We start from the raw sequence: 27,880 nt of genomic DNA, 5'->3' as shown, positions 1-27,880 counted from the left end.
ACACACACAATATGCATATGCAGCTCTCACTGGCTTCAGTGGGAATCATATATGTGCTTCAGAAGTTAAAATTTGGACTTCTGTCTATATTTTTATTGAGTTGGATGGAGAAATATAAAACAAGAGCATTTATTCAGCATGTGACATGCCAATGCTTGTGACACCCTAGTTCCTTCAAAAGCAGTGAACTATTTTACTGCCACAGTCTCAACTACTGATTTGTTGCATTACTGAAGTAATTGGAAGGTTAAGAAGACTAATAGGAATGGTAAAATAGGTATTTGCATAAAAATAACTTGGTATTTTGATTAAAAATAAAATCTAGAAAATTATTGACCCAAAATTGTTCCAATGGTTTCAAATGTCTACTTTAAATTGACAGAAAAAGGTTAATTCACAGTTATAAGGCTTGTTGTAATAACTGTAAATTTACCCTAATAGTGAAATTGTAAAAAGTGAGTGGAAGTTCATAAAATATCAGAATATAATAATCAATGTTGATGGGAAAAGGGGCAAAAGGGAGATTGAATTAGTCCAAACAAAAAGGCCTACTGATATAACTCAAGGGCTGGGTTAAGATCGGGTCTGACAAATAAGAGAAGTGTGGTCCCAGAAATCAATTAACCAAAACTGGTGTGTCAGAAACTAGGCCTAATTGGTGGACAAAATAATGAGGGGATGGGCTAATCTACCCATCACTCACTTTTGAGATCCTGAAGAAAGAGAGGTTTCAGAGTAGCAGCCGTGTTAGTCTGTATCCGCAAAAAGAACAGGAGTACTTGTGGCACCTTAGAGACTAACAAATTTATTAGAGCATAAGCTTTCGTGGGCTACAACCCACTTCTTCGGATGCAGAAGAAAGAGACTTTGGGATGAATGTGAACGAAGTACTGACTGAAACAAGGGGAAGGGGCAAGCTCCACCATCATGGCTGCCACCCCCACTGTCTTCTGGGATCCCAGCTTCTAGTGTAACACCGTCAGATCTTTTTTGTCTTCATCTTGAAAGATGTCCTGACCAGACAGGGACCCAGATTTAATTAATGGAGATATCCTATCTCCTAGACCTGACAGGGACCTTGAAAGGTCATCAAGTCCAGCCTTCACTAGCAGGACCAAGTACTGATTTTGCCCCTGATCCCTAAGTGGCCCCCTCAAGGATTGAACACTCAACCCTGGGTTTAGCAGGCTAATGCTCAAACTACTGAGCTATCCCTCCCCCCATGACACTGCCACTTCCACTGGCTTCTGCTGAATCCCAGCTGGGATGTAAAACTTTTTCCTCACACACAGATCCCGTATATGCTTTTCCTTCATCACCTTATTTCTTGTCTTTTCTATCCTTCTACTTTTTCCTTCTGTCAAATAAAAATCTGGCTTAACTGGCCAAGACTGTATATTTTGCAAGACTGCTATTATAAGCCTGCAACACGAGAGGCAGATAAGAACAATGCCCATTGCTTGTACAAATTTGCCAGGCCTCAGAGTGGCTAATAAGACAGTATGCTATGCCTGGGCTTTTCCAGAAGCAAGATTACACGTGAAAGTCAACATCAGAAACAAGCTGCATAGTTTTAATCGTTGCTGTTCTTTTCTCTCCCCCTTGGGTGTGTTTGTCTTGTTCTGTCTTCTAGGAAATAGGGTTGGGCTTTATCAATAACAGCAACAACAACTCCAGCCCAGTTCAAGTAACCTGTTTGCTTTTCCCCAAACAGAACAGTTATTACCATCTAAGAGACTCTCAAAGAAAGGGTGGGTGGGGAGCACTTCTAAAAAAACTCTCTCCAGCTAACACGAAAGGGAACAACGGATGTTTTAAAATGAAAGCCATACTTAATACTTTATATTTCAAATGCTTTAACTGTTTTTCCCATCTTTTCTGTATTTTTAATAAAAGGTCAAAAGGATTTTTAATGGTGTATTTGCCAGCACAGCAGACTGAGGCTCTGTTTAAGTACTAAGCAGGCTGATGTCTCTGTATATCAAAGCCCAAATCTTGTTTAACGCTGTTTGATACTGGACAGTGGCAGCGTCATGCTTTGACTCTTTAGACCCATTGATTCCATCTAAATTAACAAAACAGGCTGCCATTCTGCCCTTCACTTACTTTGCACCTGAATTCTGCAAGCAAATTATACCCCAATCCTGCAAACTCTTGAGTGCGTGAGAAACTTTACCGTCATTGGACAACTCAACACATAAAGTTATGCACACGCCTATGTGTTTGCTGGATCTGAGCCTGAGAATGCAACATCTACGCTACTTCTTAGTGTCACAACCACCTCAAGAAATTACATTATAAGTGACACAAGATGGTAGGTTAACAGCTAATGGTTTATTGCACAGGGTAAACGATATTTTCAGCCAAGTCAACGTTACATTTTAAACCATACACTTGGCATACATGCGGCTGTAAAACAAACATAGTGAAAAGATTCATGACACACATTACCACATCTAAAAACACATATTTTAAAAAGGACAGAAAAAGATTTTTTAAAAAGTCAGATCCAGAGAGCTCTAACCTACTGACATTTGATCTTTGTTTTATTCTTACAAATGGAAAAAGGCCACTCAAGCCAAATGAAATAGCAATTCATTTCATTTCCTGTAGATGTCTTCTAAGTTTACATGAGTGCACATCTAACGCTGGCATTCAGAAGGTAAAGTACGCCTATGCAAGGCAGACCTTGAAATATTAAGCAAGGACTCAATCTTGCTCCTTTGAAATCAAGGTAAGTTTTGCCTTTGACTTCAACAGAAACAGAGTTAAGCAACGAGTGTGATTCTAATTTCTCATGTCTGTCCACATAACTGTGGCTTATTATTTCCTAGCTAAGAGTCTAATCCTGCTCCCAGCTGCAGAGGCACAGAACTGGAAATATAACTGTAAAAAAACCAAACCATATTTCTACTGTATTGGTTGAGGGTCCTGGGCCATAAGAGAGCCCATGCAGAGTCTCCCACTCTGCAGATGGCGCTCTAAACAGAACTGCACAGTGGGACATTGTGAACAGACTTCGGATTTGTGGCAGAAAGGCCAGTGTGCCTGTGTACAGTGTGGATCCCCTGGCAAAAATTTCCATTGAAGGAGAACTTCAGCCCACAGCCCCAGCTCTGGCTTGTAAGCTACAGTAGGGGCCAGAGGTTTTTTTTTTTTTATTATTATATGGAGATATACCTATCTCATAGAATTGGAATAGACCCTGAAAGGTCATCGAGTCCAGCCCCCTGCCTTCACTAGCAGGACCAAGTACTGATTTTGCCCCAGATCCCTAAGTGGCCCCCTCAAGGATTGAACTCACAACCCTGGGTTTAGCAGGCCAATGCTCAAACCACTGAGCTATCCCTCCCTCTGGCTTGAGAATACCCCAAGAACCCACAGAAGGATGTACTTACCAATACAGTGGGATCCATCTGTAGATGTGACAAAGCCACGTGGACAAATGCAGAAATAACTTCCCACAGTGTTAGAACATTCACCACCTTCGCAGATTCCTGGAATGATACTGCACTCATCGATATCTATTCAAAGAAGGAAGAAGCAGGTGATTAACAAAACACTTGCATATAATGTTTGTCAAATAAGAGATTTTTTTTAAAAAATGAAGGGCATTACATTCAGTTAGAATGCAGCTCAGATTTAATAAAGTACTGAAATGGTTCAGAAATTGTGGTTGATGGAACACTTGTGGTTTGCAGAGCAGTTGCAGGTCGACTGTTTAAAACTGACTGATCACACAGTGCCGGCTTTCCTTGTATGTTCCAGTTCTGTGCCACCCTAAATCCTGAAGTAGGTTAAAGCAGTCTGGACGCTGCTCTAACTCACATCAGATGGCTGTGGTTGCTTTGGGACCATAAAACAGGTAAGCATAGCGGAGATGCAGCACCGGTCAGCCCTACCCCAAACATTCCCCCTGCTCTAGGGCTGAATGTGGGCACGCAGAATAGGGGTCAAGTATGATGGCTCTGCGCCTGCTAAGAGCTCCCCATGCTGTGAGAATTCTCAGCTAGCCAGATCCAGCTGCATTCCTGATGCTTTGCGAGCCTCAAGTATTTCAAAGAAACTGTACTGTAGTCTTCAGAAGAATGGACTCAATCATTATACATCCTTTCATAGAATTAATCTTTGGTAACGCAAACAGTCCCATTAAAAGCAGTGGTCGCATCTCATGTGAACGGAGATACCACCAAGTCAATGGAGCAAGTTTTGACCAGAACAAAACCTGTGGAGTGATGTGATGCTGGGTATCAGAACTGAGAGCATGTACTAGGAGCTAAACACACACTTGTGTTTTCAATGCTCCCCATATTGGTGCCCACACAGTGAGGATGAGACAGTCTGACTGTAATGCTGAGAGGTGAGCAACAGGGGGGAGTAGGCTGGGATGGAAGAAATACCTGATCACATAGTAAGTAAAGACTGCATCATAATGCATAAGTACAAGGGGGCAGTTTCAAGTATCAGGCATTTCCTAAGTTTTGAGTGCTTCACTTTACAACCTGAACATTTTTTTTAGATAGGTATGTTGGTGGTAGTGGTTTTGTTTTTTATTCTTGTTTTGTAATTCTAGTTCCACACTGTGTTTGTTTATGGTGACCTCCGTTTATTAGAGCTCTGAGTAACTCTCTTAAATGTAACCTGCAGCCAAATTAAAGTTGCCATCTTTCAGGTTTTGTAATAAACTTGAAACCTGGCTCACGTTAAACCTGGGATGAATTCTGAGAAAGCTTGGGCCAAGTTTCCAACAAACTTGGGCTGACTTATGTTTTCCAGTTGAAAGAATATGAAACTCTGTGGCTTTTGCACCACCCAAAGCCTGGAAAACGTTGGTGTTTTTGGCTCAGTCTGCATTTAAGTTCTTGGTTGCAAAGTGACATTAAGAGAGTTTTACCCCATAAAACAAACTAAAAAAAAAAAAAGTCAAACTTTTGGGCCCACATCATTTCTCATAAAGAAAGCTCAGAAGAAGCTATGAAGAACGAACTCTCAAAGAGGATCAATTTGCAGAGGTCCCCCATACAGTCCCTTCAGGACTTGGAATTTTCACTCCCACTAAAGAAAGTCATGGGACACAGCCCCAAACCTGGCAGAGCTCCAGGGATCATCCTATTGCTTCTGCACTGGCTCTGACCCATGAGTACCTCTGGTTCCTTAGTCATGGCTGCACCAGGAGATGGGGGTGGGGAAGGGTTTAACTTGGGGGGAAAAAATAGCCCTGGGCTGTGTTGTCTCCTCTAGGGAAACACAGTTGGGGGCCCAATGAGTGTACAATGTGCATCTCATCTCCCCCACTCTATCCAGTCCTCAATCTTGCCACTGTGGATATTCCAAACCAACGAAGAGTGCCCATGGGATTAAGGAAATGTGGGAACAAAGTCACAGGGATGACAGCACACTAGGTAGAGATACAAAAGAAATCCCCCATGCATTAATGTGGATCTAGAGCAATGGTTCTCAACTAGGGGTATGTATACCCCTGGGGTACACATACCCCTGGGGTATACAGAGGTCTACATCAATTCATCTAGATATTTGCCTAGTTTTACAACAGGCTACATAAAAAGCACTAGCAAAGTCAGTACAAACTAAAATTTCATAAAGACAACTTGTTTATACTGCTCTATGTACTATACACTGAAATGTAAGTACAGTATTTATCTTCCAATCCATTTATTTTATAATTATATGGTAAAAATGAGAAAGTAAGCAATTTTTCAGTAACAGTGTGCTGTGACACTTTTGTATTTTTATGTCTGATTTTGTAAGCAAGTAGTTTTTAAGTGAGATGAAATTTGGGGGTATCCAAGACAAATCAGACTCCTGAAAGGGGTACAGTAATCTGGAAAGGTTGAGAGCCACTGATCTAGAGGGTACAATCTCATACTGTACTTGAAAAGGAAAATGCACAGCCCTACTGAGCATGTGAATATTGCACTGTGAGGGAACCAATAAAAAACATGGTGAAATGTTCACTGTAAAACTTTCAGGGGATTTTTAGGTACTTTTTTTGTACACGGGAAATCTCCTTACAACTATCATTGCTCTACCACCAAAGCACCCAGATAGTTTATATCTTAGAGGATCATATGACCTTTATAGCATGTTTTACACTATGAATATTAATCAGAGGAAGTGAAAAATTCTAATCTTTTCAGCTAGGCTATTTAAAATATTGCTTTTCTGTATGGAACTCTGCAGGACAGACTGGGGAACAATCTTCCTATTCCTCCCATAGCTCAGCGGCTGACCCCCTGTCTCCATGCAGAAGAAGGGGGAAGAGGGCATAATTGGACCAAATATTTTTAATACTTCTTTTGCTTGTGTTTCCTCTGCTGATTCAGCAGCAGCTGTTAACTGTATTTTTGTTGCAGATCACAATTTCTGAGGCTTTTATTATACCAATAATAAAACAAACAGTATAGAGCTAGCTTGTAAACTCTTAGGGCAGAAATTGCATCGTCCTTTGTTTTTGAATAGGACCCAACACCACCCTGAGGGACTACCAGAAACAGCTACATAAATTATTATGAATAAATAAATAAAAATAATGAATTATAATCCATTTTGTATATAGTTTAAAATATTTGCCAAATGGAAAAAAAGAATATCAGAATAGGAAGAATCTTCAAGCTTTAAAAGAACACTAAGAGCAAAGAAGCTATTAGACATATTTTTATCCATTTTCACTTACTGTTTTCTGTTAGATTTTATATACCACTACTTTGATACTGTCTTATTTTAATAAAGCATCTAACTTTGGCAAGTTTTAACTGGCATCTTATAATACATATGGTATCCACACTTTGTAGAGATTTAGGCATTTTGTAAGAAAAAAGCCATTTTTGCCAGATCAAAACATTCTAAGAAATAATAGCTTCACTTGTGACATCATAGCTAACCACCACAGAGGTTTCAGAATACCAAATGGTGGTATAAATCTAAACCAAGTAATTCCCCCAGGAAATCTACAAAATCTTGCATGAATTTACTACATTATGACCAAATATATGATGTGGCGAATGGGTTACCATCCTATTTAATCCAATGAAATGAAACCATGTGTGTAAATCATAGCAGAACTGGAATCTATTGCATGCCTTGTCTTGATATCTTCTATGCAGTGCATTTCTATCATAACTGATAACTGGTTAAAAACAAGAATGATAATCCCCTCTACCAAGCAAGAATTAAGGCACAATGTCACAAAGACAGACAAAGAAAGGAAAACTGGCAAGGACAAATCATCCACGAGGATCTTTTTCATGTTTTCTGAATAGAGTTCCTCTTGTGTTGGCAGTTTCAGCAGAGATGTCACAGATTGCATGGGCAGGGAAGCTCTCTACTCTCTCAAACCCTGCACATCAGGTTCCAGCACAATGGCAGTGTAGTGTGAGGAAAATTACACTGTCCATCTTTGTTACTGTGCTGGTTCTGCAACTAGATACAAGACTTCACTGTCCAGGACTATCTGTCTGGCACCATTCATAGACACCTCCAAACCTGCAGCAATCTTTTGCAGGATGCTTTTATTTTTTGCTGACTTAGTGGGAGAAAGAGCTGTGACGCACAGAAATGGATTGAAATAACTTGAATTACATGTATAACATTGCCTTCTAAAAACAACAGGCGCTTGTTGAAACGTAGGCGTTTCTCATTTATTTTCACTTTATCTTGCATAGATGGGTTGCTGCTACTTTAATGGGCAGCACCATCTACTTAGAAAATCTCTGTGTGCAATAAACATAGGCTTTAAAAGGCTATACAATTTTGTACCCTTTATTGTAATTCTAACTACAGCTTGGGACTCACTTTCCCTCCAGGTAATGAGGAGATAGAATCTGGAGCATTGCCCTGTGAGAATAGGAGAGGACTGGCCAGATACTTCTGTTTTATCACTCCCCTGCTTCCAGCCCACACAGGGTGCTCTGCTCTGCCAGTCTGCAGGGACTGCATGAAGACTGGGCAAACCAGGACAAGAAGCTAGAGGGCTGGGGGCAGACTGCACATCATTCTCCTCACCTGGCCCCATGCAGATTCCCTAGAAAAGGTTATCAGTCTAGGGCCGTATTATCTTTTCTACAACGTACCCTCCACTGAATGCCAGGGAGCTGAGGAGAGCTTCCATGTGGCCTCCTGCAATTCCCTGAGGATCTACCATGTTTTGGAGAATGGATCCTGCAACCTTTTCCATGGGGGAGGGCAAACCCTACCCTCCTGACCAAACAATATACCAGAAGCTCTTGGAGAAAATTCCCAGGTTGATTTCTTGCACAAGAGACTCATCGCACATTTTACCAGCACCATGTTAAGGATATTTTCTTGCCACTAGTTTCTAAGCTAAACTCCTTTTACCCCCATTCTTGTGCATCGATATACCCATAACAAGATTTCAGTTAGCACTGACTGGAAATTTTGAGATTTTACTTCAGAAAGACCAGTAGACTGGTTGGTTGGAAGAGCCACACAGTTCACAATAAAACAAGCATAAATTAAGGCTTATGGGGAAATGCTACTTAAGTTGTAAAAAAGGACCTTGCCATAAGTATGAAACAAACCTAAGGTCTGAGTGTCTGCCCTTCTGGTGTTGCACCTAAGAAGATAAAACGGAGCAAACTCCGTTAAGACCTGGCTCTAAATGTATGAAGCAAACATCCCAGCTGCAGGTATTAATAGGATATCTGTCTGCCAAAGAAAACAGCCTAGCCACTTGTCGGCCAGATTTCATGGCTTTTTACTGTAAAGCTTATAGTAGGCAGGATATGATGAATATCTTGGCAAATGTACCAAAAAAGGGTCTCAGAAACGTCTGAACGCTGAAAAAGGCTGCTGTGGAAGTGTTTTAGCTATATTCTACCTCGTCTAATGTAGTGTCAAGTTTGAATTTAACACACACGGTGTAATGAACTGGTATGTTATACAAGGAAGGAAAAACAGAAATAGAATTTTATTCTTTAAAAGGCTGTTTACATTTTGGTATCAAGTTTCATCAAGAGAGTTAGACTGTTACATATAGGCCTTGCCCTGCAGGGTGAGTGGTGCAGAACCATACCACACAAGAGCAGGGGAAGAGCACCAGTGGCATTCTGCCTCCTACAGCATCCAGGTGTACTGGGGGGAAGGACAAACTGCTGTACTCCTTCAAGAGATGAGGTGTATTCTCACCCACAAGGGAGTAATTAGGGCACAGTCCCTACATTTCCTTAAGTGCACGTATGGTAATTTTACCCACCACTTATGTAGACCACCAGGCAAACACAGTGGTCCACATAAGCGGTGGGCCCCTTCCCCCTCCCGGAACACCGTGGAAGTAGTAGGCAGAATCTAGCTCTGAAAGAGTACATTCTCCTCAGGACCCACATGTGTAACTTGCATGAGCACCAGCAGATGAGTCAAATATATCTCTTTCTTAAAATGAGGGTCGTGTATACACTGGTAGTCTTCAAAATAAACACAATTTTAGCCCTAAGATGACACCTAATATACTGCAGATCGATAAGCTTATGCCAAAGAAGTAGGAAGGGTTTTTGTCTGGTTACGGTACCAGACTGGCACTCAGGAGATCCTAGCTCTCCATGTCCCCTTGGACAAGTCACTTATTGTCTCTCTGCCAGTTTCTCTTCCTGTAAAACAAGGATGATGATGATGATGATGATGATAATTCTTCCCTACTTTACATGGGTGTTGTGAGGATAAATTTGTAAATGTTTATGAGCTACTCAGATACTATGAAAAGACTATAAATAAATTTAAAAAAATTAGAATCCTGTGCTATGTAAATGTTATGGGCCAAATCCCCCCAAACAGGTGTCCAAGCTACGTACAGATCGTAGGTATATGTAGGCACGCACAGACAGTTGCATATACAATATATATCTGTTGTGTATGCCCTGTAATCCTTATTCAGGGAAAACTCCCTTTATTTCAGTGAGTTCTGCCTCAGTAAGAACTGCTAGCTCTGGCCTCCCAAAATACTCTATAAACAGAATATAGATCTTTTACTGATCTTTCAGAAAAGAAACACAGGTGAGTAATGCAAAGTAATAGTCTAGCAGAGAAATAAATGGATTTAGTGCTCAACACAGCTGAGGGAAATATACATTAAGGTAGAAAAAGCATGACATGAACACTCCTATTTATTCCAATTATTGCTGCCAGAAAATAAAATTTAACAAAAAAATACAAAAGTACATGTGGATGCTTAAGGCCAAAGGATATAGCAGAGAATTTGAAATCTCACCCTCGTAGGTGTAAAGCTTACTGTTTTAAAAAAAGGCTGAATAGTCAATGTTACATTCCTACCACTCCCATTGAAAACTGGAGTTTTGCCTGGGTAAGGATTGTAGGTTTTGCCCTTTTTAAGTCAGCAAGTAATGTTTCATCTGGCCTTCCATATTGAGGGAGGGGAAGGGAGTGGGTAGAATACTCGGTAGTGAGATCAGTTTTGTATAACATTTTAAATAAAAAGTAACATTAAAACAATGGACCCTCTAATAACTGAATCCTCCTCCTATACACACATTCTCTTCTCAGACATTTCCTCACAGAGGGCCAGTTCCAGATGTCCTTCCCTGTGGCCCTAACCTGCAAACACTTACATGACCAGTTCCAGTTAAGTTCAGTTGTAATCATCTAGGACTGGGCACTCTATTTTTACTCAGACTCCCATTGAAGCCAAAGGAATTTTAACCAAAAAATGCCTGAGTAAAAATTGAGGCCTGGATTGTCACCCCCAAAAATCTGTGCATGGCTGGTTCCTCCCATGCATCAATTTCATCCCTCCCACCCCTCAGACTATGGCTATGTCTATACTCCACCACTGATAATGGCCAGTAGGACATATGTAGTTACATGCCGCAGTGAAAAGCAGGCTGCATCCACAAGGCAGTGTGTAGCTATGCATGTCAGTGAAAGGCTGTGGCAATGGGGAGCTGCCTGTGCCCTTCCTCACAACAGGAATTTTCCCCTGTGATGGGAGAAGGCTCTAGCAGCAGGACGCTCCATGGTTTAAAAAAAGCAGCATAGATGGGGGGGGGGCAGGGTTAAGGAAGGCACTGCTTGAATGAGTAGGTACATATCCACAGGGTTCAGGGTGTACTCTACTCGCCCAAGCAGAGCCTCACCATCTATACTGCTATTTATACCCATATGAGGGGGGCATATAGTGTATGTACTCTTCACGCTGCCGAAAAAAATGTGCAGTGTAAATATACGTTCTCTCTTTCCCCTAATACACCAGGATGCCGTGTGAAATTTCCCACCCCCGCCCCCTATCTCCCCACAGAGCTTATTTAGGAAAATAATATAAATCTGGGGTTATAGCTTCTTTTCTGCATCAACCTCTCCTCCCCATCAGGGATGCTGCAGCCAGGGAATCCCTGGTACCATGTCCAGTCACATAGCCAGTGCCTACTTGGGGACAGAGCAGATGCGCTGATGCGCATAGTCTTTTCTGCAGGGGAAAACCACAACCCACTCCCTTTTTCCTCCTCGTGGATGATGATGGGGAGGGTGGAGCAGCACAAGGGGAGATTTTCTTCCAAGATGCCCTTCCATGGGAATGATCTGGCCCAGAATAAAGACCTCAGGCCTTGGCCCAGTATTAATCAGCACTTGTCCAGATCTTTTAGTGCCTTAGAGGGAAATGAAAAACTAAAAAGGTATACTCCAGTCCCAAAACACAGGCTAAATTGATGCTATGACTCTGGTAACTAAAATCATTCCAAAGACTGGCCCGACTACATATAAGAGATTTTATTAAACTATTTCCTTACCACCTCGTGATCATTTTACTGAGCGGAAAACATAAGCCAGTGAGCTATAAATTGCAACACTATAAGAAAATGTTTGCACCTGCATCAGTTCTTGTGGGTGGGAGGTAGAGACAGGATTATGTTATACCTTTTACTAAAATCAAAAGAACAAGTGACCTTTCTGAGCTTATTGGTTCTGTGTCAAAACATATATGCTGGACCAGTAAGCAATCCCCTTCAACCAATGTCTTTATAGAAATATAAACTCTCTTTATAATGTTCATATTACAGTAAATTAACATGTACAACTTTTTGTTATATGCACTCTATTTTTCAGGGTGTCAGGTGCCAGGAAATAAAGATTATTTTTTCTATAGGAAACTATGGTTCTTTAAGATGTGTTGCCCACACAGATTCCACACTTGATGCTCATGCACACCATCTGCATGAGATCAGATTCTTTTGAATAGCAGTGTCTGGTGGGACTGCACCTACTTCCTGCACACCCTTTCACTTCCTGTGGCCAAGTAAGGCCACAACCCCCACTCAGTTTCTTCACCAATAAGAATGCCTGGAACAGGACACTGGTCAGCAGGAATGAAGGGCAGGACATGGGATCTGTGTGGACAACTGACAGCTTGAAGTAGTACATTTACAGGAAGGTAAGTAATCTTTATTTTTTCTTCGAGCAACTGTTCAGAGATTCCACTCTTGGCGACAAGCAGGCAGTTATACCAGTGTCAGGAGATGGGTGAGAGGAGGCCCACTGAACGAGGACCCCCGCTACTAAATTTCATAGCATGGGAGCTTGCACCAGGGAAAAATCTGAGGACTGAACTCTACATTTTTGCTCTGCATCATTCTGATATGGGGACCTTCACTAGACAGGCTGCAGAAGTTGCCTGGGCATGGGTGGAGTTACCGCTGACCTGTCCAGCTGAATCTTTCTTAGCTAAGGTATAGCAAGTCTAAATACAATCCGAGACCTACTTAGATAGCCTCAATGAGGATACCAGTTGACCCTTAACCCTTTCAGCAAATATCACAAAAGAAAGAGTCTGGATGCACATCTGAATGGTCTGGTTATGTCCAAACAAAAGGTTAATTACTCACAACATCCAGTGTGCAGAGTTTATTTCTGGTTGTAGAGGGATGTGTTTTTGGGAAGAAGACCAGGAGGTGAATAGGTTGGCGGATGTCAAAGTCTGAGATCACCTTACGCAGAACTGTTGGGTGAGGTGGGACCGTGACTCTATATGGTGGGCCTGCCGTGAGAGCCTGAATCTCTCCTATCCATCTAGAAGATCTGAAGACCACCAGGAAGGCAGTTTCATTGAAAGATGTCAGAGACGGGGAGGGATAGCTCAGTGGTTTGAGCACTGGCCTGCTAAACCCAGGGTTGTGAGTTCAATCCTTCAGGAGGCCACTTAGGGATCTGGGGCAAAATCAGTACTTGGTCCTGCTAGTGAAGGCAGGGGGCTGGACTCGATGACCTTTCAAGGTCCCTTCCAGCTCTAGGAGATTGGATATCTCCATTTAAAAAAAAAAAAAAAAAAACAGCATGTAGCCAAAGTTAAAATGGGGAACTCAACAAAACCAGATTGAGGTCTCATGAAGGAGGGGCTCTCAAACTGGTGGAAACATATAGGGGAGCCCTTTGAAAAATCTCAACAGCCTGGAGTGTGAGAAAACAATGTAGTAGAGAAGAGGGGGATTATTGGAGGATAACATTAGAGATACACCCCAACTGAACAAAGGGAACATCTGGTTTGTTTCAAGTAAAGTCAATATTATAGCAGGTATTGGGGCTGTTACTGGTGAACTATTCCACAGGTACTGGGGCTGTTACTGGTAAAAGCTGACATTGCATTGCCCAGATAGAGAATCTCTTCCATTTGGCTCTATACGTTAGCCTGGTCAAGGGTTTCCTGCTACAAAGGAGAATGGCTTGCGCTGCAGCAGAGTAGCTTTTCTCTATCACTCATCCAGCCAGCTTCCCCACAGAAGCAGGGGGCAGGAAGTCAAGTACTCAAACCACTAGGCTGACTGGCTGTCCAACACCCCTGGTACACTGCTCTTAACTGCAGTGAAAGATTAAATAACACTGGTCTACAATTTTTGAAAAGTCGTCTGCTTCAGAGATAAAATGTGCTATTTATTATGTATTTTGATGTGCTGAATTCAAATACGACAATTAAAACAACCGATTGGCTACTGTTTCTAAGATATTTAAGTTTTTACATTTTATGTCTATGTATATTGTGTAGATAGAGTTTTAATCATAAATTGTAAACCTAGGTCTTTTCATGTGTTTATGGTTGCTTTACATGATATTTCACCTGTCCTGTTTATGTAACACTTTAAAAATCAGCAAAAGGGTTATATAAATAAAATTGATTATGAAACAAAAGGCAAAAAACTATTATGTACATAGTTTAGTCCTATTCAGTGTCTACTCGGCGCTTCTTGGCTTGTCTCTTGTATTCATTAAATGGAGCATCTCTTGTCACTGTCCAGCAATAGTCTGCAAGCATTGATGGGCTCCATTTGCCCTGATAGCGTTTCTCCATTGTTGCAATGTCCTGGTGAAATCGCTCGCCGTGCTCGTCGCTCACTGCTCCGCAGTTCGGTGGAAAAAAATCTAGATGAGAGTGCAAAAAATGTATCTTTAGTGACATGTTGCAACCAAGGCTTTTGTATGCCTTGAGGAGGTTTTCCACCAACAACCTGTAGTTGTCTGCCTTGTTGTTTCCGAGAAAATTTATTGCCACTAACTGGAAGGCTTTCCATGCCGTCTTTTCCTTGCCACGCAGTGCATGGTCAAATGCATCATCTCGAAGAAGTTCACGAATCTGAGGACCAACAAAGACACCTTCTTTTATCTTAGCTTCACTTAACCTTGGAAATTTTCCACGGAGATACTTGAAAGCTGCTTGTGTTTTGTCAGTGGCCTTGACAAAGTTCCTCATCAGACCCAGCTTGATGTGTAAGGGTGGTAACAAAATCTTCCTTGATTCAACAAGTGGTGGATGCTGAACACTTTTCCTCCCAGGCTCCAATGACTGTCGGAGTGGCCAATCTTTCTTGATGTAGTGGGAATCTCTTGTACGACTATCCCATTCGCAGAGAAAACAGCAGTACTTTGTGTATCCAGTCTGCAGACCAAGCAAGAGAGCAACAACCTTCAAATCGCCACAGAGCTGCCACTGATGTTGGTCATAGTTTATGCACCTCAAAAGTTGTTTCATGTCATAGGTTTCCTTCATATGAACTGCATGACCAACTGGAATTGATGGCAAAACATTGCCATTATGCAGTAAAACAGCTTTAAGATTTGTCTTTGATGAATCAATGAACAGTCTCCACTCATCTGGATGGTGAACGATGTTGAGGGCTGCCATCACACCATCGATGTTGCAGGCTACAAGATCACCTTCCATGAAGAAGAATGGGACAAGATCCTTTTGACGGTCACGGAACATGGAAACCCTAACATCACCTGCCAGGAGATTCCACTGCTGTAGTCTGGAGCCCAACAGCTCTGCCTTACTCTTCCAAATCCCTGACAAGGTCATTCAGTTCACCTTGTGTTATGAGGTGTGGTTCAGAGGAGGAGGATGGGAGAAAATGTGGGTCCTTTGACATTGATGGTTCAGGACCAGAAGTTTCATCCTCTTCCTCTTCCTCGTCTGACTCAAGTGAGAATGATTCTGGTGCATCAAGAACCGGCAGTCCTTCTCCGGGGGGGTACTGGGCGTATAGCTGATGGAATGTTTGGATAATGCACAGTCCACTTTTTCTTCTTTGACACACCTTTCCCAACTGGAGGCACCATGCAGAAGTAACAATTGCTGGTATGATCTGTTGGCTCTCTCCTATGCCTTTTGCAGTGCCAATGATTTGATTTCCTTTTCCTGTTCAACCACTGGCGAAGATTTGTTGCACAAGCGTTGCAGCATATGTGTGGGGCCTACCTCTTGTCCTGATCTCCAATTTTGCAGCCAAAATAAAGGTGATAGGCTTTCTTAACCATAATGGTTATACTGCGCTTTTGTGATGCAAAAGTCACTTCACCACAAACATAGCAGAAGTTATCTGCACTGTTCACACAAGTACGAGGCATCTCTGCTCACTTTGGCTAAACAGAAATGTGTCCCTTTGCAAAATCAAACACTGACAAATAAGAGAGCACGACACTGTATGATTTCTGGAGCAGAGATAGGGCAATTTGTTCAGCAGAGTGATGTAAGCTTCGTTATGATTGCATCATCCATGACTTCTAGGAATAACATGATGCAATTCATATCATGTATGACGCAATACCAGCTTCAGATTGCATCATTCATTGTTTTGCCTAAAAAGCAAGTACTGTCCAAACCCAGTCAGATTTATTCATAGATCCAGTCAAAGATGTATTTTAGTCATTTCTGGTTTAAATTGAGATCCCTTCCCTTTATAACTCACTTATCCTCCGCCATTCCCAAGTCAAGGGTCGTATATACTGACCCATTAGCATATCTTGAAAACTAGAGCCAATCAACAATTTTAAGCATCATTTTTGTTCTCAGTGACCCAGAATTAGTAAAGTTTGACTACATTTATTTCAGAAGCATTTTGGCTGTAGAGCAGTGTAATCGAAGAAAACCTAACATTTTAACTAGTGAAACTTCAAACTTGAAAACTAGTAACTTCATAAGCAAAGAACATTGATATTGTGGGTTCTGTCTCACACCCACAGGAGGTAAGAAGAAACTGAGCATGAGCTGCAGCTGCCCCATCTTTTTTACCCTTGCTTTGGGAAGGGAGAGGGCAAGAACAGTGAAGGAGTAGCTACAACGGGCACTACTATTCAAAATAATCTGATCTCGTATGCATGGGGAGCTTGCACCCCAAACGTAGAATGTGTGTGGATGGACAATCACTCAAAGATGAGTAAGTGCTACAATTTTAAGCTCTCTCTACATTAGGAAAATTTCAAAAGATTGCACCAATATAACAATATTGATGTATTACACCAGCACAAATTTTTCTAATGTAGACAGGCTCTTCCTTCTCTCCACCTTAGTACTATAGGATGCTAGCCAGGTAGGAAATAAAACCTTTTTGATTATTCAAGTTGAAATAACAAGTGCTTCAAACCACACACTGTTATCTGATTTCAGTTCTTTCACGTACACTAACTTAAACTGCCTACACTCCCTTATTTAAACATCATATACAGTAAAGGGAACATTCTTTACTGATTCTACCTAGTTCATTCATTATGAACATTATCTGGGAGAATTGTTTAATAGTCTTTTTTAAAAAAAATTATTAAAGAGAGCTTTGGATGATTTAAAGGAGCAAAATGCAAAGCATGTTTTAATTGCCCTCTTAAGAAGTAGGGATATCCTTGAACAAGTTCTCCTCTTGGCATTAGTATACTTTATTTGATGCCAGGCACAAACATTACATGTTCAGATTTCTGACCTACAATCAGCCAATATAAACTCATGTAAGTATTTGGATACACTGGCATCCAAGACACTAATAAAATGCAACCCCATGCCATGCTGAACAGGTCATTTTAAAGAAGCATATCCTTTTGAAACATCGGGGGGTAGAGAACAAACAAGTGATCAAACTTGAATGCAAAAACACAACAAAAATAGTTTAAACATTAAAACGATACATAATCTGCTTTCCTTTTACCGTTTAACAATGAGAATTTTTTGGTTTTGTTTTACTCTGTTCTGTTAAACCAAAGAAAAAGAGCAAACTATTTTTCAGTGAATACTTATCCCCAATTTGCAAGTGGTTATTTTCTGTGAGCTTATTACCTTGCTTTAATATTACAATATGGTTTTATTAACTATTTGGATTGTGAGTTTAAAGCAAACCCAAAATGTTTTCCATTATATAACCATTTTATACTCCTCCCTCATGCAAACCTCTGATTGATAGATTTCAGTGTTTCACATCTGTTATAGTGAGCACAGTACACAAACAGTTTCACAGTTTCTTTAAAATGTGACCTCAAGTATTAGCACATTCATTTTGAAACTAGTTTACTTTTTGTCAAGAATGAATTGTTCACATCTCGTCTGCCTCAATTGCTAGTGACAAGGTGCCATAAAATGGGATTCAATCTAATCCTAAATGTATTAGTACAAAGAGCAATTAGACGGTAATATTCTGATTGATAGTAAAGGGGATGCATACATATTATCAATTCATTGTCTAGTTTAAACTGAAAAACATATATGCCACTAAGATCTGGCTTTAGTTACATCTAATCTATTAACTTTTTTGTGACTCTCGCAGAGTGGAGAAGGCCCCATTCTCAAGCCTTTGTCCTCAGAAAATATAACTAGCCCTCACCTTACTAGTGGGGAGGGAATTAAACAGAGGCATTTTTTCGCTGTCCTGAAAGTCAGGGCCACAGGGAAGAAGAGGGGGATCTCTGTTTCTTCAGTCCAATGAGCCCTATGTAAAGTCCTGGATGACAGCTCCCCTTTTGAAAAGCCATGTTGGAACACCGCCTGGCCCATTCAGTCAGACAGCCAGGAAGATATTGGGGAAGCACCACACCTTCTGCTCATTCTATTTATCACCTCCAATGACTTAACTGTCATATTTACCACGGTGACGTGTGGAGTCTGTGACATTACTCCTGGAGATGAGGTGGCTGTGAGTGCCAGCAGACACACCCCATGGCTACCTCAAAGTGAGGTGCTACCCCTCAGGATCCACAGAAGCATCAACTACAGAACCTGGACACAATACAAAGCTGCTGAAGGCTCTGTGCAGCAGACATTGCCAGGACCAGGATTTGATTCATTGATCTGACACTATATCATAATGGTCACCAACAAATGTTATCTTTGTTCAGGTGCTATCTTTTTCATTTTAAAAATACCTTCTTTGGGCCTCTCCCTGCAGCCTTTTCTTGAGAGACTCCCACTGACTCCCAGGGGAGTATTGCCAGACTGAAGATAGCAGTCAGGCCTTCCATTCCCTTCCACCCTATAATGCATTGCTCATCCACCCTAAAACTCCCACTGATTTTATTGGGCATTGCAGGTGTGCAAGGAATGCAGGATCTTGCCCTTGGTGTATAATGTATACAGGCATAAATTGCAGAACCCGACATTGAATAAAAGCCTCCACTCAATTTAAAAAAAAAATTGAGCCAAGATGGCTATAAACACTAACAAAACATACCATTTCTAACTGGCACAATATCCAAACAAAATGTATATTTGTTTAGCATGTAATTGTCTTCACTCCATTTTTCAATTGACAAGCTGAAGATTAGTCTGTTCAAGTTTTCTCAAATTTTCTATTCCCCATTTCAGCTTATTATTTATTCTAACATTAATATATTTGTTGGTGATATGATTGCAAATAAATACTTTTGCATTCTGGGAAGATTACTTATTGTCTGAGACTTGTTAAAGTTGGCTTGAATGCCATTGAGAAAATATACTGTGTTGCCAATATTTTTACAAGCATAAATAATTCTGTTTCTATTCACATATCCTGTAATAATTTTAATAGGTGGGACTGTCAGCACTACCAAGTACTAAGGTTGCTCAACACTTCATTATAAACTCCTGTTTTCAGTTGCTTATAATTTACCAAACTTTTATCTCAGACTGAATTTTTTTGTAAAATTTTTTAGCCAAAACAGTTCAACTGTTTCTGAGAACAAGATTAGGGGAAAGTATGCTGTTTTGCCCATGTTACAAAATTCTGGCAACCTTTTCTCTGGAAACATTTAGTGCACACCCCTGGAGGGACCTCAAGTTTGGCAGGGGCAAGCCTTTGTGTCAGGGATGTGCTGTTTGCAAACCTGCCAAATTTGGACAGATTTTCACAACGTTATAAGCTTTTGAAAATCACAGTTCACACATGCTCAGTAGAGACTTGCTAGAGCTTAGAATCTTCTGAGCTTTTTACTGCTGTCATAATGAGCACATTTGCACCTCTCAGAGCTCTCCGTGCTGACTGAAACTGTGCGTGCACCATCCCCACAGAGTGACTAAGCATGCTCCAGCTGAGGGCTACGGGGACTCAAAAGAACTTTTCTGGGAATGACTTCTCGCAACTGCTGTGGGCTGGAGTGGGGCCAGGCACCAGACAGAGCAGGGAGCTTGCTTCTCCTGTGCTCTCAATGATCCCTCTCTGCTGACACCCAGGCAGTGTGGAGGAGGAAGCCGTCTAATTCAAACACAGAGGGAATAAGAGCTGGTGCAGGGGGGGGAAGACAATGAGTCTGGTGAAACTGGGACTGGAAATGGTGTGAGAGAAAAAAAATGGTTATTAACCTGTCCATAACTGTTGTTCTTCGAGATGTGTTGCTCACGTCCATTCCACGTCAGGTGTGTGCACACCACGTGCACCATTACCAGAGATATTTCTCTTGCTGGTATTCGTCCTTCTTGGCAACCAACCCCAACAGAGGGGTAGGAGGGTGGGCTGTGGAATGGACACAAGCAACACATCTCGAAGAACAACAGTTACGGAAAGGTTAGTTGACCCTGGGGAAACCAGAATGGCCATTGCATAGGCCACTGTCCTCCTGGCGAGGCACCAGCGGGGGGACCCGCACCGATGTCCGACGACATGTAGGATGGGTACTGATGGCTCTTAAGCTAAACGTAGGGCCAGACTCAGATGAAGAATTCTCTCTAGGCAGCCACAGAGAAGCGGTACCTCACTTTGCTAAAGGTCCGGTGACCAGTGGCGGACCAGGGATGACTTTGAAGAGGAGAGAAGACACTGATTCTCTCTAGAGGGTAGCAGAGGGCCCGGTGCCGGGAAGAAACTGAGCACTATGTTCCCTCCTGCTCAAGGTCAATGGAGTTGACTTAATGGGGTCGGCGGGCCTGGGAGTGACCGTAAGTCTCTGGCTGCAGTGAAGCCCTGTGAGAATGAAGGCATCACAATCCTGCTGGTGCCGCGATGACCTCCTGGCATCGGCAGGGGTTCCTCACCAGACTCAACAATCTCATTGGCGTCAACTGTGCTGCCATGGAACTGGGCTGGAAGAGTGACCCGAGGCAGGTCACACTCCACAGCCTTCCCCCTGCTTGCCTTTCTTTGGCACTGGTGAGCACCCTCTGTCAGTATGCTGCTTTTTATGCTTCTTCCTCGGCACCGGAGATGGAGAGTGGTGCCAGGATGTGCATGGTGCCAGAGGAGTGCTTCGCACCGAGGCCAAAGTACTTGGTGCCAAATCTGAGCAGCTCAGTTATGAAGCCGGTCTAAGAGCGGCTTCCATTAGGATAGCCTTAAATCTAATCACTCTGTCCTTCTTTGTTCAAGGTTTAAAGTCCCAACAAATTTGCCAGCAGTTTTTCACATGAGATTCTCCCAGACACTTCAGACAACTGGAGTGCGAGTTGCTCATGTGCATAGGTTTGCCACAGGAGGTACAAGGTTTGAAGCCCGGGGACCAGGGCATGCCCATTCCCAGGGGCAAAGAAAGCTCCTTAATGATAAGGGGAGAGGGTACTAATTATTTACACAAACACTATTTACAATATGTACACTACAGACAACTATGAAACTGAGAAGAAGAAAAAAAACCCCACTGATAGGCACCTTGCTGAAGCAAGAGTAGATGTTCCAGCAACTATCATGGGCGGTAAGAAGGAACTGAGAGGGCACATGGCCAGCGGCACCCCTTACACCAGCACATAAGCACACGGACCAGAGGGCGCTAGAGCTGGTCCGACGGATACCACTGAGGGAAAAATCTCCCTTTACGCTGAACACGGCACACCCATGCCTAACATGGACTGGACATGAGCAAGCACTCAAAGAAGAACTGACTGTGAATTGGAGGGGGAGACTAGGACTGGCTGGATATGAGAATGTGAGCTGGAGCAAGGAGGGCAGACTGGCACTGGTTGGGCGGAGAGGCTGGGACTGGGAGCTAATGAAGGAAATGGGAGGAGGAGGGAACATTAAGATCAGATGTTGGAGGGAAGTGGGGAGTCTGGGACTGGCTGGACAAGGAGACCAGGACTAGGAACAAGTGGTTAGGGAATGGGGGAAGAGAGCTATATCTGACAAGGACCTGAGGTCAGGGGAGAGAGTTGAAATTGAGTGGGCAAAGAGACTGTGACAAGGAGTCCGAGAGAAGGGAAATTGAGTGAGACTGGATGAGAAGCCCAGTAAGGGAGACAGGGGGATGAGAACCCATTATGGGGAAAGGGAGAGACAGACTGAACAAAGAGCTGGAAGGGGAAAATTGGAACTGGCTGGGCAAGACGACTGGGACTTGGTGTGGGGAGAGAGAGAGTGGGAGTTGGGAGGAGATTGGGACAGCAAGTCCAAAAAGGAAAACTAGGAAGCTGGGAATGGGATGAGAAGCCTGAAAAGCGGAGACTGGGACTAGGCAGGCAAGGAGCCAAGAGTAGAGAAGAGACTAGACAGGAACAGATTGGAGGGGACAGAGCAGAAGGGGTCAAGCTTAGGCAAATGGGCAGAAGAGTTTGTGCCCACAAAAAAAAAAAAAAAAAAAAAAAAAAACACACCTCTCACAGCCTGCAATGGAACACAAGATTTCTGAGTCTCACCATTCTTCTGCTGTCAGCAAATATCTATGAACATCTCTGATGTATATTTGTGTGTTATTGCTCTCTAGTGCTTGTCTACACAGAGGATAATAACCTACTATTGCTATCAATTACTCCATTAGCTCAAGGCAGAGATCTGTGTAATGTATCGAAAGATTCCAATCCTGCTGATGACCCATGCTGGTGTCAATATGTTGCCAAAAAATAGAACTTCTATTTTTTCAGTTTTTTTTTTTTTTTTTTAAACAAAAAAGGAAAGTGCACTCAAAACGTTACATTAAAAGAACATTATTAAGGTTTCAAAGTCAACCACTCAAAAATGTAGAAAATGCCAAAATTAAAGCTGCATGGGTAACTTTCATTCACCCTCTCCCTTGTGCATGTGCATTAGGATACAGTCACATACGATACACAAATCACAAACTACTTTTTCCACAGGACCTCTGACTGTTCCAGTTCACAGAATGGATTTGCTCTGGGGATTCATAAGGGTTTTGTAGTGAAGGAGAGACAGTTGTCTGTAGGACCCTTCCCTTTTTGGTTGCAGAATTTGGGAAGTGTGTAGTGAATGGGGCAAGGGACTGCAGGAAGACAAAGGATGGTCTCATGGATAAGACAGCTGTATGCTACCTGGAGATCTGGATTCTATCCCTGCCTCTGCCACAAAATTCCTGCATGATGGTAAGCAAGTCACTTAAACCAGACTTTTCACACGTGGCTGTTAACTGTGTGTTCCTCATTTACTGGGCACGCAACTTGATAGATTTGTTCTCTTCCTTTGCTCAAATAGGCACTATACATTTTTCCTTTATTCTCTAACTCCAGATCATCACAACGTAAATGCTGTGATTTGCACCTGCAATATAGGGGACACTGAATTGAAATGATTAAAAAGTGACTACTTTTTTAAAAGTAAGTGTTGAAATAATGTGCCCATTAAATAAAATACCCAAGGTAAAAATCTTGACCCCACATTAGTCAGAGAGAGTTTGGCCACTGATTTCAACAGTCAGGATTTTTTTTTTTTTTTTTTTTTTTATTATACACACTTCTATACTGTTTTGAACAGGCTTTTGGGCAGGTTGAGACCCACAATAACAAATATTCTTGGGCTCACCCATCTTCCTCCCCCACATTTTTGCAGGCAGGCAAAGGTAAAGCATGACTTTCAAACCTCCGACCCCATGCTCCACCTGCTCCCCAGACTCCTGCGTGTTCCCAGGAAACAAGCACCCACCACCTGGCTCCTTGCCTTGCCCAGATGCTGCTTCACAGCCTCTGTGAAGATAACCAAGGTATTCTAGAGTCAGGCTATCCCTGCTGCTCCTCCTGACCCAGACCCAAATAAAGCCTGGCTCTTGTGGAGTCCTGCTGCAATTTCAGTTTAAGCCCTGTCATTTTGCAGCTCAAACCACAGATCTGAGTCAGAAGGTATGCATAATGCGGTATGGACATGATAGTGTTACATTAACAGACCTTAGTCATCGGCAGGCAGGATTGAACCGGGGACCTCTGGAGCTTAGTGCATGAGCCTCTGCAGCATGAGCTAAAAGCCAACTGGCTATTAGTTAAGGCTGTAGAGCAGACTCATTTAACTCTAAGTGGTCTCGGTGCCACTAGATGGGACACAACACCACACCCAATAGGTGTGTGGGTTACAATAGCATGCTGTAAGTCTCAAATTCGGCAACTATAAGCCCAGGTTTACAAAGCCCAGGTGGACATTCAAGTGCAGGTTTAGAAACACCAGATCCACAAGCCCCAGGTCCCACAGACCTGGGTTTACAATGCAGTGTAGGCATACCCTACAAGGCTCCTAATATTCCCTGACCCTTGCTTGTCTGTGGTTCAAAGGGAGGCCCTCCTTGGTCCACCTGCCAGGGTTCTGGAACTCCCCGGCCATTTGCACAGGGGCAACCTCAAACACATACAAACAGCTCCCATTGCTTCTCAGCCATGGTGCTGGGGCCTGGAGAAGAAAAGGCCCTGCTAGCCTCAAATTCGGAAACAGCAACTCTGAATATTATTGGTTAACACCTTCTTGAAGGGCTTGGGGAAGAAAATGCACACAAGCTTCTCCCAAAGCAATGCATGAGCGTAATGGCATCATGCTAGAAGACCATGAGAAAGGAAGTGAAACTGACCATCAACAAAAGAGGAAAACTGGCTATACAGAAAATATTGTCAAATGCATAAACAAACTGGAAAAGCAGAGGGAACAAAATCCTTTAACTTTTGTTGTAGGTTTTTGTTTTGTTTTGGTCTTTTTAATAACATTAGATATTTTGTATAACATAGGCACAAAATTTTTATATGGAAATGTAATTTCACTCTGAATTCTGTATCCCTGTATTTGATTGCAAGCAAAACTACCAAGCTAAGACTACTTCAACATTTGGCCATAGACATCTAACCACATCTGTTGGTTTTTAAATGAACTCAACTCAGTATCAAAGAACTAGTAGCTTACTTAAACTGCCTCCTAACGGCAAACCAAAAGACTGCACTCTCTCTATCAGACTTGAAAGTAAAGTTGTCTTTGCTTTCTAAGAAAATGTTCGCTGGAACAAGTAAAGTTCTCATGTTCTTGTTTCTTTTTATCACATGGTAACAGTAAATTCACACAAATAAATCTTGAAATAAAACTGATGTGCATCAGAAGTTTAAAAAGAAAACAAGTAATAATTTTAACTATAAACATATTTTCACTACTGTGTACATCTAAAACGTGCAACCTACAGTGACACCTCAGACAAACAGTTCATAAATTACTAGAACTGTTAAGATTATATATAGCACTAGAGCTATATACACGTAACAGTTTTCCATTACATTGCTTTGAAAATTCACAAAGCTTTTGCCCTTAAACAATCAACGTGTTTACCAAGTAAGCAAAATCTATTTGTAGAATACACAATGTGTGTGTCTCAATTGGATTGCTAAATTAAAGCAAAAATTAAACTCTACTGCGCTAAAAGTATAGAGTCTCCTTTGGGGCTTGTATGTACCCAAGCCCTTCTTTAACAGAAACTGTATGTAGTAGTAATTTCTCAAAAAATCATCAAATCAGTTGTTACTATGATCAGTAGGTTGAGGATATCCATTAAAAAAAAAATGGTTACTCACCTTTGTAACTGTTGTTCTTCGAGATGTGTTGCTCATATCCATTCCAATTAGGTGTGTGCGTGCCATGTAGGGGAAAGTTTTCCCCCTAGCAGCATCTGTCAGGTTGGCTGTGGAGCCCCCTGGAGTGGTGCCTCCATGGCGCTCAATATATGATCCAGCCGACCTGGTGCCCCCTCAGTTCCTTCTTGCCGGCTACTCCGACACAGGGGAAGGGGGGGGGGGGGTCGGACTGGATATGAGCAACACATCTCAAAGAACAACAGTTACAAAGGTGAGTAACCGTTTTTTCTTCTTCGAGTGCTTGCTCATATCGATTCCAATTAGGTGACTCCCAAGCCTTACCTAGGTGGTGGGGTCAGAGTTAAGGAACGTTGACTGAAGCACCGCTCTACTGAAAGCCGCGTCGTCCCTAGCGTGCTGGGCGATGGAGTAGTGCGAGGTGAAGGTATGCACCGAGGACCAAGTCACTGCCCTGCAGATTTCCTGGATCAGTACTTGGGCCAGGAACACCGCTGACAAGGCCTGGGCCCTAGTGGAGTGTGCAGTAAGAGCTGGGGTCGGCACCCTGGCCAGCTCATAGCAAGTGCAGATGCAGGACGTGATCCAGGAGGATATTCTTTGAGAGGAGACCGGGAGGCCTTTCATCCGGTCCGCCACTGCAACGAATAGTCCTCGCTTGTTGATGTAGAACATGGGCGAGGTGTTTTCCATGAGAACCGCCACACAACGACCACGCAGTTGAGCCTGGAAGGCTTTGAAAGCAAGGCGTACCGCCATCAGCTCCCTGACGTTGATATGGAGGGAGAGCTCGGCCCACGGCCACAGGCGCTGAGTCTGAAGGTTCCCCAGATGAGCTCCCCACCCCATAGCCCACGCCTCCGTGACCAGGGACAAGGAAGGCTGAGGGCTGTGGAAGGGGACTCCCTCGCACACCACTCGAGGGTCGAGCCACCAGTGAAGGGAGGTGAGGACCGGCTCTGGGACGGTGACCACCAAATTCAGGTTGTTGCGCCCAGGGCGGTAGACCAAGGCGAGCCATGCTTGCAGCGGCCAGAGTAGGAGCCTGGTGTGCGAGGTCACGTATGTACATGAAGCCATGTGGCCAAGGAGGCTCAGGCATCCCCTTGCTGTCGATGTCAGGAATCGCTGAAGGCCTTGAATGATGCCCGCGATGGCTTGGAAACGGGAGTCCAGTAGGAGGGCCCGCGCCTGAACGGAGTCCAGCACCGCCCTGAAGAATTTGATCCTCTGGATTAGTTCCAGGGTCAACTTCAGTACGATGAGAAGGAGACCCAGCTGTTCGAACGTAAACTTGACCAGGCGGAGGTGGGACTCCACCTGCTCTCTGGTGCGGCCCAGTCGTCGAGGTGAGGATACACTTGCACCCACCATCAGTGGAGGAAGGCAGCCATGACTGACATACACTTGGTGAACACCTAGGGGGCTATGGAAAGGCCGAAGGGAAGGGCCGTAAACTGGTAATGTTAGTAGTTGACCACAAAGCACCGGTGCAGCGGATGAATCGCTATGTGGAAATATGCGTCCTTCATGTCGAGGGTGGTATACCAGTCTCCAGGATCCAGGGAAGGGATAATGGTGTCCAGGGAGACCATGCAGAACTTTAACTTTACCGTGAACTTGATGAGCCCGCACAGGTCCAGAATGGGCCGGAGGCCCCTTTGGCCTTGGGAATCAGGAATTATCGGGAGTACAACCCCTTGTCCCTTAGTTCCCGCAGAACCTCCTCTACTGCTCCCAAGGTGAGGAGCGCCTGAACCTCCTGAATAAGGAGTTGCTCATGAGAGGGGTCCCTGAAGAGGGACAGGGGAGGGGGGTGGGAGGGCAGGTAGGAGCAGAATTGGAGAGAGTATTCTGCTTCCACCATGTGAAGGACCCAGCTGTCTGAGGTTACTTGGGACCATGCACGGTGGAAGTGGGATAAACCATTCAAAAAGGGCGGGGAAGGATCCAGGGTAAGTCTGGTACGCTGTCCTCAGGCATCCCTTCAAAAGGCCTGCTTGGAACTCAACGATGATTTGGTCGGGCCCTGGCCTTGCTCAGATGGGGGGTTGGAGGGCTTCCTCCTTCTATTCTGCCCCTGCCGCCTGTAAAAGTCCTGCCTCGGCCAAGGAGGGTAGGAGCGCTGCTGCGGCTGCTGGGGCTTGAAGTGTTTCCACTGGGTTGCCGGGGTGTGCATATACAGGGACTTCATGGTCGCCCTTGAGTCCTTAAGGCTATGCAGCCTAGAGAGTCAGTCTGCTCTGTGAACAGGCCCTCCCCATCAAAGGGCAGGTCCTACAGTGTGTCTGCTGCACCTCAGGAAGCAGGCCAGAGGCTTGCAGCCACGAGGTGTGCCTCATGGCAACCCCTGAGGACAAGGTGTGCACGGTTGAGTCTGCAGCGTGCAGTGGGGCCTGCAAAGAGGTCCATGCC

The 27,880-nt window shown here is 43.3% G+C and overlaps 1 protein-coding gene across 1 annotated transcript in view; it reads right to left on the bottom strand.

Annotated features, from left to right (window-relative positions):
* FBN2 (fibrillin 2) overlaps positions 1–27,880 on the bottom strand; it is a 250,004-nt gene that overhangs the window by 159,693 nt on the left and 62,431 nt on the right. The window contains exon 8 of the mRNA XM_024193355.3: positions 3,399–3,524. Within this exon, the coding sequence (XP_024049123.1) occupies positions 3,399–3,524 (126 nt within the window). The remainder of the gene's footprint in view (positions 1–3,398; positions 3,525–27,880) is intronic.

This window comes from Terrapene carolina, unplaced genomic scaffold, assembly GCF_002925995.2.
Source record: "Terrapene carolina triunguis isolate 2854851 unplaced genomic scaffold, T_m_triunguis-2.0 Scaffold113, whole genome shotgun sequence".
Taxonomy (NCBI): domain Eukaryota; kingdom Metazoa; phylum Chordata; order Testudines; family Emydidae; genus Terrapene; species Terrapene triunguis.
This window is presented reverse-complemented; position numbering and strand designations above follow the sequence as displayed.